This window comes from Centruroides sculpturatus, unplaced genomic scaffold (assembly GCF_000671375.1).
Source record: "Centruroides sculpturatus isolate CEXI.00-Female unplaced genomic scaffold, Cexi_2.0 scaffold2066, whole genome shotgun sequence".
NCBI lineage: Eukaryota > Metazoa > Arthropoda > Arachnida > Scorpiones > Buthidae > Centruroides > Centruroides sculpturatus.
This window is the reverse complement of record NW_019386213.1, coordinates 63,715-76,490: the sequence shown is the minus strand read 5'-3', so window position 1 is coordinate 76,490 and position 12,776 is coordinate 63,715. Positions and strand designations below refer to the sequence as shown.

General features: G+C 31.0%; 1 protein-coding gene across 8 annotated transcripts in view; it reads right to left on the bottom strand.

The window, feature by feature from the left end:
- Nucleotides 1-2,287: 2,287 nt before the first annotated feature.
- The window catches only part of LOC111614109 (microcephalin-like), a 40,658-nt gene continuing 30,169 nt past the window's right edge, over nucleotides 2,288-12,776 (bottom strand). For 7 of the 8 annotated variants that reach the window (XM_023355492.1, XM_023355487.1, XM_023355489.1 and 4 more), the window contains 5 exons: nucleotides 9,410-10,028; nucleotides 6,730-6,889; nucleotides 3,170-3,247; nucleotides 2,865-2,990; nucleotides 2,288-2,359 (listed from right to left, as the gene is read on the bottom strand). In XM_023355492.1, coding sequence (XP_023211260.1) covers nucleotides 2,309-2,359; nucleotides 2,865-2,990; nucleotides 3,170-3,247; nucleotides 6,730-6,889; nucleotides 9,410-10,028 — 1,034 coding nt within the window. In that variant the 3' untranslated portion in view covers nucleotides 2,288-2,308. Of the gene's footprint in view, nucleotides 2,360-2,483; nucleotides 2,515-2,864; nucleotides 2,991-3,169; nucleotides 3,248-6,729; nucleotides 6,890-9,409; nucleotides 10,029-12,776 lie in introns of those variants that run through there. The other variant, XM_023355493.1, reaches the window with a different exon arrangement.

The window sequence follows — 12,776 nt, the reverse complement described above, 5'->3', positions numbered from 1 at the left end:
AATGACATATGCCATAAAAAATTTGACAATGACAGATCTGTTTCTCAGTGTGATGGGTCAAACAAAACAAACTATTTTGTTGGAAGAAAAATCTGAGAAACATGATGTCCAACAATACAATATAGTGGGTTGAGGATCCTAGCCTTATACTACCAATATGGCGACTTAAACATAATTTGAAACCAAAAGTAAAAGTGACGCGATGTGGCATAAATATTCTTCAGTTGGCAATCTGAGATGATTTAAAGGACATTCAAAGAAATTCCTTGAAAAATTCAATAAGTTGTTGTGAAATTATGGACACCAAATATTTGCAGTATTTTACTTGAATTATATGGATTAACTCAACCACTGGACACTAACTCGTTGGGGTTCCATATACAGAATGATTGAATGGCTTTTCATCTTTCAATCTTATTGTGAACAAGTAGCTGCTGCTGGGACAAGAGAAGTGAAGTTAAGCAAAGCTGAATGGAAAGAAATGAAAAAATTGAAACATCTCTTGGCAAAGCCAAACCATACAACTATCACACTTTCAAGCCTCTTATGTATTTCTGGAAGTTTCATGAAACAGTGGCATAAACTTGCTAAACATTTTCAACGCAGTGCAGGAGAAACTGTAATGAGAGTTTTGTCCTCCGTGCAAAAATGAGAGAAGAAACTCTTTCAAAATGTGTATTTTCTTGCTGGAATTTACATCAATCCATGCTACAGGATTTTACTGAGTCCACAGCAAATAATGAAAGGAAAAGGACTCTTAGATAGAGCCTGATGCCTTGAAAAACAAGATTTTTCAACATATAGTGCAAATGTGTGAAGGAATCAAATTTTCAATAGAACTATCTCAGACAAGTTTTCAATTATTGCAACAAGAATATGATATTTCAAAAGCACTTCAGAAGATGATGATTTTGAAAAAGAACTGAATAAATAAGAAAATGCAGGTGAGTTTCTGAACTACACAGTTTGAGTAAAGGAGAATTCGAATGACATTTTTGTAAAGATTGCAATATAATGAGACTACGGACAGGCTCAAAATAAAATCAGTATTTGAGGTAATTCAAAATTTCACAAAGAGCATTCAAGCCATGTGTCATATTGCATCAACTATGCCTACTACTCAAGTGAGTATGGAGAGATTTTCCACTCCAAAATTAATATTAAATGACCATTGACTAAAAATGAAAGATGATTTACTTTCTGCTATTTTATTTCATAGAATAAATAAGGAATAATAATGTTGTGTCATTATGAAATAAAGTCTATTTTTATTTTTTTTATTTTTGAAGTTAAGTATGTTAAGTATTTCTTTTCAAAAATTTTTTCTTAACAAATAGAAAGAGCATTTTATTGCTGGAACAGTGCATGGAGCAGGCATTTTAATGCCAAACAAAAGCTGGAGCAGAGCAATAAAAAACTGATGCTCCAAAATGCATGGTGTAAAGCGAGTATCAATGAAACCTGTCATTAGCACCTAGTTTTCAGGAAAACATGCATCAATAAACAGCCTGTGTGTTTTCAGAAAGCATAGCAGATAAAAGCAGCCAGCAACAAACCTGTTTGTCTCTTTTTAGCTTATTCCCACAGAGAAAATTCAGAGTGGCAAGTAATCATCATCAAAAGAGGAAAACCAAACAATAAAAAAGTGTCCTGCTACTGCTATACAATGAGCAACAAAGGCATCCATTGGCTAAATTGCAAGACATTCAAAAACTTATGGCCTACATTTCCACTCAGTACCATGCATATTATTAAGGTTTTCAAGCAAGGCAGAACACTCCAAAAAAGCTTTGAAGGTTAACTTTAAATCATACAAAAGCTGATGATGATGACTGTAGTGAAGTAGAACAATTATCAGATAGTGATAAATGATTAGTATAATGTATAAGGCATTTGCAAATTTTCAAATGTACTGTACATTAGTCAATAAAGCTATTATTATGTGATAACAACTATTTCATATATTTTCTGAATTTTACAAGAGATTCCTTAATAAATGTTTCACAATACAAACAAAACCTTCCATCAAATTACAGATTATCACTTGCAGCAACAGAATACAAACCCTTATGCCAGAATACCTTGAAATGTTATTTTTGCTACATATCAGGTTTTTGCATGCACCCACAGAAATATATAGGCATTTCATACTACAAAAATGGCTTAATATAAAAAATAGCCTAAAGTTTATTAATATGTAAAGTTATAGTTAGATTTTGTAAAACAAATATAATTTTTACTGACAAAATCTGTGTAATTAATTATTATTCTCAGTAATGAAATTTACCAGGATCAGCAAAGTGACTCTTCAAAAGACACTGGTAATGTAGAAATTGATATTGATAGAATTCTTGGTCTTCTATGATGTATAAATATAAATTTGTTACAGTACATAAAATTTCTTATACCTTGTATGTTCTTGTTTTTTGTAATTATTTGTTACATAAAAATTTCTTGTACCATAGTATTTTAAAAATAATTGCCAAAATTCCTTTATAATATAAAAACAAATACCTAAATAAAAATAAATAAATGTTTGAAATAAAAAATTAAAATGAAAGATTTTTTCCTGAAAGTTTTGGTCAAAAATATGGGTGTGCATTATGCATTATGGGTGTATAATCAAAACTCTGAAGTTTTATAAGTGTATTTTAGTTTTTTGAGAAATACTAATTCTTATAACAATATCTGTAACAACTATAAATAGATACTACTGTGTTAAACAATATTTCAGAAAATAACCAAGATTACAAAACAGACTTTTCATTGTGAAAAAATCTGCTATATGTTTCACAAAACCATTTAATGTTAAATTTGATCCAATAAATGTTTCAATTATATTAAAAATTTATAATTATCATTACCTTTCCTCCATACAGATAAATTAATTTTTCCAACATAAATTTTGGAACTGAACAATTAGAACCAATAAAGAAATGACCAAAATGATGTAAAATGGTTTTCGTAATTGATGATGGTTTTTCTGTAACCTATAATGATATATAAATATAAATATTTCATTGACATACAAAATAAAACATTATGTCATAGTATAACTTGTTTTGCTCATCTCAAGTTAGTAAAAAAAAAAAGTTAATGCTGAAGATTATTTCCTTTAAAAACATTCATATATAATTACTATGTTAATATCAATATAAAAAATATTCACTTTAGCAGCAGGAAAATGGTTGGTGAGTACAAACTGTTTCTCTGGTAACCAAGATCCATTTCTTTCAGACTGAAGAATCTAATTTTATTAAAAATTATAAATTTTTTAAACACTTTAAATTTCAACACTATAATTTAAACAATTTGATAATGATAAAAAAATATGTGAAATTACCAGGTTGTTCAATAAGTTTTGTCGTTCGATAAGAGATGGCGCTATTAGGAGCGTCACTTTATTACTCTATAAATAGTACTACTATTTCATAAACACGTGTCAAGTTTCAAGTAGATCCGTCAACTCATTGTATATTTGCAGCTGTTCAAAGTCGACGTGTCATTGTATTTTTTTACGATGGAAAAAATCGAATATCGTGCAGTGATAAAATTCTTATTTTTGGAAGGTGTAGCACCAAAACAAATTCATGAACGATTGTTAAAAGTGTATAAGGACTCTTCACCTTCAATCAGAACAGTAGAAAGATGGGTTGCTGAATTTAAACGTGGTCGTACGAGTCTTGAAGACGATCCACGTGAAGGGCGTCCAAAAAGTGCATCAACACCAGAAATCGTAGCAAAAATACAGCATATGGTTTTGGAAGATCGTCGATTAACCGAGAGAGATTTAGTAGAAGCCCTAGGGATTTCGTTAGGCAGTGTGAGCAATATTTTGGCCGAAGTTTTGGGTTACAGAAAGCTGTGTGCACAATGGGTGCCGCATTCGTTAACTATGGAACAAAAACACATTCGAATGCAACTTTCTCAGCAACATTTGGAGCGTTTTAGAAAGGATAAAAAGGATTTTGTGCGTCGTTTCATCACTATGGATGAGACATGGGTCTACCACCATGATCCTGAATCAAAACAAGAGGCTAAAGAGTGGTGTGAACCCGGTACTTCGGCTCCGAAGCGTGTTAGGGTCCAGAAATCGGCCAAGAAGGTGTTAGCATCAGTTTTTTGGGATGCAAAAGGAATTTTGTTTGTGGATTACCTCCAAACTGGTAAAACAATAAACTCAGATTATTATTGTAACCTTTTGGACCAGCTAGATGTAAAAATTCGTGAGAAAAGACCTGGTTTAAAAAAGAAAAAAATCATTTTTCATCAAGACAACGCCCCCTCTCACACAGCTCAAAAAACCATTGCGAAAATCAGTAAATTAAAATACGAATTGTTGCAACATCCTCCCTATTCGCCAGATTTAGCTCCCTCTGACTTCTGGCTGTTCTCACATCTAAAAAAATTCATGCGTGGGAAACGATTTTCATCAAACAAAGAGGTAATAGCAGCCGTGGATGCATATTTCGTCAGTCTTCCGGATTCTCACTTTAGGGATGGAATCCATAAATTAGAAGATCACTGGAACAAGTGTATTGAAGTTCAGGGAGATTATATTGAATAATAAAATGTATTTCAAACCATAAAATCGTGTTTTTCTTATCGAACGACAAAACTTATTGAACAACTTGGTAAATTATATTCCTAAACTACAATAGAGCGTCGTTAATCCAAAGGTCGGTTATCCGAAGGAATTTCAGTCGACAAATTTAAATTTTTGCCAGTGCTGTGGCGCTGTAATCTTTGGCTATGTCTTCGGCTACTCAAATATTTTACGTTTTTGATACTAAATTAACTTCTAAAGTATAATTTTTTTGTTTTTATATTTTTCAATGTATTTATTTTGTTTGTACAAAATAAAAAAATAATTTTTAATGATACAATAATCTTCATTAGGCTTAACATCGACGAAAATTCAACGCGAAGCGACACGGAACAGAGAAAAATTTCAACACAGGATAAATTAATATATTTTTTCGTACATAATTGGTTATCCGAAAAATAAGTTATCCGAACAACCCCAGTCATCAATTGATTCGGATAAACGATGCTCTACTGTATTTGAAAGAGCAAGAAAACCATTAAGCAATAGGATAAATTTAATATATGCAAAAAATAATTTATTTACAAAACATTTATATTATAGAAATAATAATAAAATTGAAATAATGAAAGAAAATGTAGTAGTATATTATTTTCAATGTAGTTGTGGATAAGAAAAAAAAAATATACATAGGTGAAACAAACATAAAACTTAAAATGTATATAAAGGAACATATCAGAGCAACTAAAGAAAATTATTCAAATTCAGCAGTACCTGAGCATTGCAACAAATAAGATGGGAAATTAATTTAAATACGGTAAGAATAAAGAAAAAACAAAAGAAATGTATTTAAAAGATAACTATTTGAACATATTTATATAAAAAAAACGATGTAATAGAATTAATAATATAATAGAATATAATATAATAATAGAATTAATAGTATCATTGCCAGTTTATCAGCCAATTGCCTTAGAATTATTTACGATAATTCAGTGCCAGAAACTATCTAAGCATTGGTTCTCTTATTGAGAAAGATCATTGCACAATACACAGTATCAAGTGATGTCTGGAATAGTATCATTTATAGAGGTTATAATGGGTAGAAAAGTACTTAAAATCAGAAGTAACAATAGAAAAAATAATAGAAAAAGGAAATAAGAATATAAAAAACACCAAACCAAAAAAATAACTAACCAAGCTCAGTGAGTACAGAAATATTTTAAGTAATTTAAGTCTTTTACAAAAAATTTTATCATTTAATACAGGTGTTATTTAAAGAATGATATGTTACTCTGTCTTTTGGATACTTTATGTTTGTATTGATGTTGTTTTGATATTGAACAATAAAGTAAATGAGGCTATTAATAAGCCAAGTGTAAGTAGACAATACATACACAGAAATGTAAAAAGTAAGGACAGAGGTAAAAGAATTAATTTAACCCTTAAGCCCTTATCCCGAGATAACTCGGGCAGATTACATAGCGTTACAAAACAAATGGTTTTTTGGACCCCGGAAAAATTTTTTTTTTTGGATTTTTGGATGTTTTTTAAGTCTCCAAATTTTTTCAAAAATTTTTTCGCGTGGGAAAAAATTTTATCACAATTTTAATCTACGTTTAATGATGCACGATTAATGCTTAATTGTTTTTTAATAGGATTTTTTAATCAAATTTCATTCATCGTTCTAAAGTTCTAGTGCATGGATTTTACTTCGGTAAAGTTATTTAAAGCTAATTTCTGATGTCAAAAACGAACCTCCAATAGTTTTAAATTTTTTTTTTAATTAATATATTTTATTATATATACGTTTAATTAAATTGGGGGGGTTGGAAATTGCAATAAAAAACGTAATTTTTTACAAAATATTTAAAAATATACAGCCAGCTAGTATTCACCATACTATAAACCCTTTGCCTCCTGTAAGTTTTATGAAAATGTCCCAGGAAATCCAACACCAGCTGTTCTAAAGGTCATCCAGTTGTAAACACAATGACTCATTGGTGTCAAATTTCGCAGAAAGGCGAGACAATGGAAAATAAAGTTTGAAGCTTTTTCTTCAAAATTAATGCATTTCCTTCATTTTTTCAGTTTTAAGTATTTTTTATGTTTAATTACATTAACATTAAAAATTGGAAAGTACCAAAAGAGTTAAACTATAATTATTTTAGAAATTTACTTACCCAATCCAATGAAAGTATCCAACAATCTTGTGCCATAGCCAGTAATACATTTATAGTTCGCTTACCAGAAGAAATTAAATGTGTGGTATTGTTATGAATACATTTTACTATTTGGAATCGTTTCAGTTTCCTTACAACTCTAATTACAGTTTGTTGTTCACTAGAAATAAAATAAAATAAATAAATATATACATATATTTGTTGCCATAAAAATTAGCACACCAAAGGAGTTGTCAGAATGGAACAAAATTGTACATGTGAGTGTAATAATGATATGAGCAATTATTTATTGTGACATTGTCACAATGCCATTATTTTTAATCATATTTTTAATTTATTTAATTTAAAATATATGCTCTGCACCTCAAATTAGTAATGGCTTGCCCCTGTACATCATACTTTTCCTTTAACAATAGAGTCGTGCCTGTCATCTATTAACTGCTTTCAGTGGAGAAGTTTTGAATTGAAATAATGTGACTTCCAGTTTGCATCTGAAGTTCATATGTAGTTAATGGGACCTGATGCCCATAAGGTTTCCACATCTGATCTCATCTTTCATCTATCCAACTCTGTTCTCGAGATTAAGGAAGGACAGACAAACAGATGGACAACAGTGGGAATTTACAGATCTACAATTTTATTCAAATGGCAGCCCAATAAGTAAGTGATTACAAAAAAAAAAAAAAGGATCATTTATTGCAAGAAAAACTACAAATAAAAGGAGGTTCTAGTACCCTGTTGGGCCACCTCTAGTGTGAATACACAATGTGATATGGGTGGGCATAGACATACAGGTGTCATATGGTGTCTGTGGCATCTCAGTCCACATTTGCTGCAAACATTCCTCTAGTTCAGCCAAACTCTAGGCTGTCCAATTTGGCATTCCAGGTAATCCCATTCCTGTTCTATTGGTAACAAATCAGGGAATGGGCAGGCCAGGAAAATGTGACAATTGGCAGAGGCAGTCCTGTGGCTGCCTCTGCCAATTGTCACATTTGCTGCATGTGGTCAAGCATTGTCTTGTTAGAAAATGGCTCTTGGGAGCCCTGCCATATGAGAAAACATGTGGTTGCAGGATGTCACTAACATACTAGTGGGTTGTCATGGTCACCTGGATCACTACTAGAGGTAAATGGCTGTTGTATGTGATGGCACCCCAGACCATCACACCAACTGTGGGGGCAGTGCACCACTCCAACACACAGGAAGGATTGAGGCATTCAACACAGGGCCTCCAGACACAAACATGAGCATCAACAGTGCCCAACTGAATCTGGATTTGTCACTGTAGAGCTCCATTGTGGTCCAATTGTATCGGGAGCAACACTACTCCAAATGGACACAATGATGTAATGGCTATCACAATACCAAATGTCCCTCACCCAGGTGCCTCAAAATGGTATGGACAGACATAGGGACTGTGTCCAGATGGCAATCATCATCAACAAAATGGTTAGCTGTGTGCATGCTTGTTGGAGGAACAAGCAGTCTTCTCAGCTAGTGGTCTGTCGAGGACATCTGAGCCTGGGTGCCATGTGTGTAAGCTCTCTCTCATCCACTAATCCCACCTCCTACTCACAGTGTTGTCAGAACAGTCTAGGTGGTAACTATTCAGCAAGCTGACTTCTCTCAACCTGATGATCCTTCCACTTTCAAACTTGGTTAATTGTTCATTTGGTCTTTGACTGTGATGTAAAGGCATCTCTACTGATACAGTATCCCTCTACAACAGGTAAACTATAGACAGGATGCCTTTGCATGCTTTTTTTATAGGCCAAGGAGGACATACTTTAACACCCTCTGCTGACACTACACAATGAGCCATCACGCTATAACTCTAATCATTTCCATATTCTCAAGACCTATCTGCAATGCCAAGTTTTCAGCAATATTACAACAACTTGGTGCACTAATTCTTATGGCAACGAGTGTATTAGATTTTTCAGGTACCAGAAATATTATTGATTTAAAATATAACATTAATATTGGAAGGTCTAATTAAAAATAAAATTTAAATTTTCAATACTGTAATAGTACAGAAGCTCCCCACTTACAAACAGGTTAAGTTTCTGAGGGTCTGTGATAAGTCAAAAAGTAACCTAGAAAGTACATCTGTACACAGAATAACCATGTATTGTTAGTGTTTAATTCTTCAATATACTTAATAGAATACATTATGCTCTTTTACCCACTCTCTACTAGTGTTTCAAATGCAGTTTTCTCACCTAATGCACTTAGTTTTATAATGTCCAGTATAGTTTCCACAATAATAGAGTGACACTTCTTACATTTATCTTCACTGCTAGATCTACTATTACATTTATTTTTGATACACTAATCATAAAAGTTTATAAAAATTGCAAACAATAGCAAAAACATGCTGTTACTGCAACATCACCTCAAAAGTGGTAATGGAACCTCAGAAATTGTGCAAAAATGAAAAATGAGAATATACAATAGAAATAAGACCACATTATTATTAGCCATGGACTGACTTTGACACCACCCTGTAATTGGCAACAGAACTTCATAATCCATGCAAAGATTAAATTTTAGACAAACAGTCAAATTGTTGTAAATCTGAAAGTTCGTAAGTAGGGGAGCACCTGTAATTTATATTATTTTTTAGAAGATTATATCAAAAATTAAGAATTTATAATTTTGAAATTCTCCTACTTACTCTAAAGACAAGCCTGTTATTAGAAGTGTCTCTGAATTTGAATTAGCATTGGAAGAAATACTTTCAGTTAACTTAGTTTGATTGCTGAAATTACCAAATATTGTGGAATCTTGTTTTTGTATTATAGAAACTGGTGGATTTTCAGTATTATCCAATACTGAAAGAATGAAATCACTTTTTCCTTGGACTGATTTACAAATATTTGAATCTTCTTCTTTATTCAAATTCTTTTTACCTGTTTTTGAAACTAGTTCATTTCTTTTTAATAATGTATTTGCTTTTTTTGTATTGACTTTGAAAGTATCGTTATTTTGATTTCTTTTATGTTTTTCAAAACAATTATTTAATACTGTTTGATCATTTGATGAAAAATCTTTTTGTTGCAAATCCTTTTTAGAATTAATTTTCATTTTTGACCGATTATTTTGTTTCTTCTTTGTTTTATAATTTTTTACATTTTTACTTCTTTCATGGCTTTCCAAATTTTCATTTGTATCTTTAAGAATATTAAACTTTTCATTATTTGATTCTGAATTTATAGTTAAGCAAGTCTGGCTTTCAAATGATTTTTCTAAATTTACATTATGCTTAATTACTGTTATTCCTTTTGAGGCATTAGCTGAAATAAAAAAATAAAAAATTTAGTTTTATTATATTATTTTAATTTTTATAATTTTCAAAGCAAGTTTTCATATACAGTCAAAACACATTATATATTGCCACCCTGGGTTTAGGAAAAACGATTTGTTTTTCCCAAAACTTCCCAAAAAGCAATTTGTTCCATAGTAAATCAATAGTATAAACCTCCACCCCACTTTCTGCCATCTGTCAACCATGATTGAAAATATAATAGTGATTTTCCATACAAAGTATTTTGGATAAACTGCCATAGTTTTGTTTATTGTTGTAAAAATTAATTTAAGGAAATATTGTGGAAATGAGAGTTCTTAGAATCTTTAAAATGTGAAAACAAGGAGTTTTGTCACGAGTAATGCTTTTTCTTACTGAACTAATGGTTAGGAGTGACCATTACAACAGTTAATGTCTGCACATGGCCCAACAGTCATTAACCTGTCCTGTGTTGTTCCCAAGTATTTTCGTGGTGACCTCATTTGACCTGACTCGTTGACCCTGTATATACTTGCTTCTGCATCAGAATGTTTTTGATACTAGATGTTGCTATGTGTCATAATTTTTATATTAAAATGAACTTTTGAAATATAATTCTTTTTGTTTTTATATTGTTCAATATATTTGTTTTGTTTGTACAAAATAAAAAAATAATTTTTAATGATACAGTAGTCACAATTATTATTTTAAAAAAATTTTCATTAGGCTTAACAAACATCAACAAAAATTCAACATGACAGCCACACGCAACGGAAAAAAATTTCAGCATGGGATAGGTTAATTAAAGAGAGTAGGATGTATATTCTGACAACCAAACCTGAAGCTCTAGATCATTTCGTGCTCCAAATTCTTGCTGTAGAGTACATACTATACTGTAATTATTTTAGTCTTTATATAATAGAGAAAAAAACTATTCTTACAGTTAGCACAAGCAAGTAATTTGTGCATATAGTGAAACTCATCCAACATGCTTTCAAAAATATATTTTATATTACCAGTCACTTTTCTCTCATCTGGATGAAAAATGTAAATAGATACATGATAGGAAATATTTTAAATTAGAAAAGCAAGTTGGTGAATGCAGAAAATAGAGATGCTAGAAAACTGAAAGGTATAATGAACTTGAATTAACCCCTTCTGAGCCGCGCTCGAGTGTGACTCGAGCAAGTTTTATAGCGTTACGTCGTTAAGGCCACTTTTGAAAAAATTATTTTTTTTGAATTTTTGGAATGTTTTTTAGGTCCCCAAATTTTTTCAGAATTTTTTGCGCACGCGAAAAAATTTTATCGCGATTTTAATGGGCCTTTGATAAGGCTCGATTAAGGCTTAATGTTTTTTTAATGGGAGTTTTTTATCANAAAACAAATACCTAAATAAAAATAAATAAATGTTTGAAATAAAAAATTAAAATGAAAGATTTTTTCCTGAAAGTTTTGGTCAAAAATATGGGTGTGCATTATGCATTATGGGTGTATAATCAAAACTCTGAAGTTTTATAAGTGTATTTTAGTTTTTTGAGAAATACTAATTCTTATAACAATATCTGTAACAACTATAAATAGATACTACTGTGTTAAACAATATTTCAGAAAATAACCAAGATTACAAAACAGACTTTTCATTGTGAAAAAATCTGCTATATGTTTCACAAAAGCATTTAATGTTAAATTTGATCCAATAAATGTTTCAATTATACTAAAAATTTATAATTATCATTACCTTTCCTCCATACAGATAAATTAATTTTTCCAACATAAATTTTGGAACTGAACAATTAGAACCAATAAAGAAATGACCAAAATGATGTAAAATGGTTTTCGTAATTGATGATGGTTTTTCTGTAACCTATAATGATATATAAATATAAATATTTCATTGACATACAAAATAAAACATTATGTCATAGTATAACTTGTTTTGCTCATCTCAAGTTAGTAAAAAAAAAAAGTTAATGCTGAAGATTATTTCCTTTAAAAACATTCATATATAATTACTATGTTAATATCAATATAAAAAATATTCACTTTAGCAGCAGGAAAATGGTTGGTGAGTACAAACTGTTTCTCTGGTAACCAAGATCCATTTCTTTCAGACTGAAGAATCTAATTTTATTAAAAATTATAAATTTTTTAAACACTTTAAATTTCAACACTATAATTTAAACAATTTGATAATGATAAAAAAATATGTGAAATTACCAGGTTGTTCAATAAGTTTTGTCGTTCGATAAGAGATGGCGCTATTAGGAGCGTCACTTTATTACTCTATAAATAGTACTACTATTTCATAAACACGTGTCAAGTTTCAAGTAGATCCGTCAACTCATTGTATATTTGCAGCTGTTCAAAGTCGACGTGTCATTGTATTTTTTTACGATGGAAAAAATCGAATATCGTGCAGTGATAAAATTCTTATTTTTGGAAGGTGTAGCACCAAAACAAATTCATGAACGATTGTTAAAAGTGTATAAGGACTCTTCACCTTCAATCAGAACAGTAGAAAGATGGGTTGCTGAATTTAAACGTGGTCGTACGAGTCTTGAAGACGATCCACGTGAAGGGCGTCCAAAAAGTGCATCAACACCAGAAATCGTAGCAAAAATACAGCATATGGTTTTGGAAGATCGTCGATTAACCGAGAGAGATTTAGTAGAAGCCCTAGGGATTTCGTTAGGCAGTGTGAGCAATATTTTGGCTGAAGTTTTGGGTTACAGAAAGCTGTGTGCACAATGGGTGCC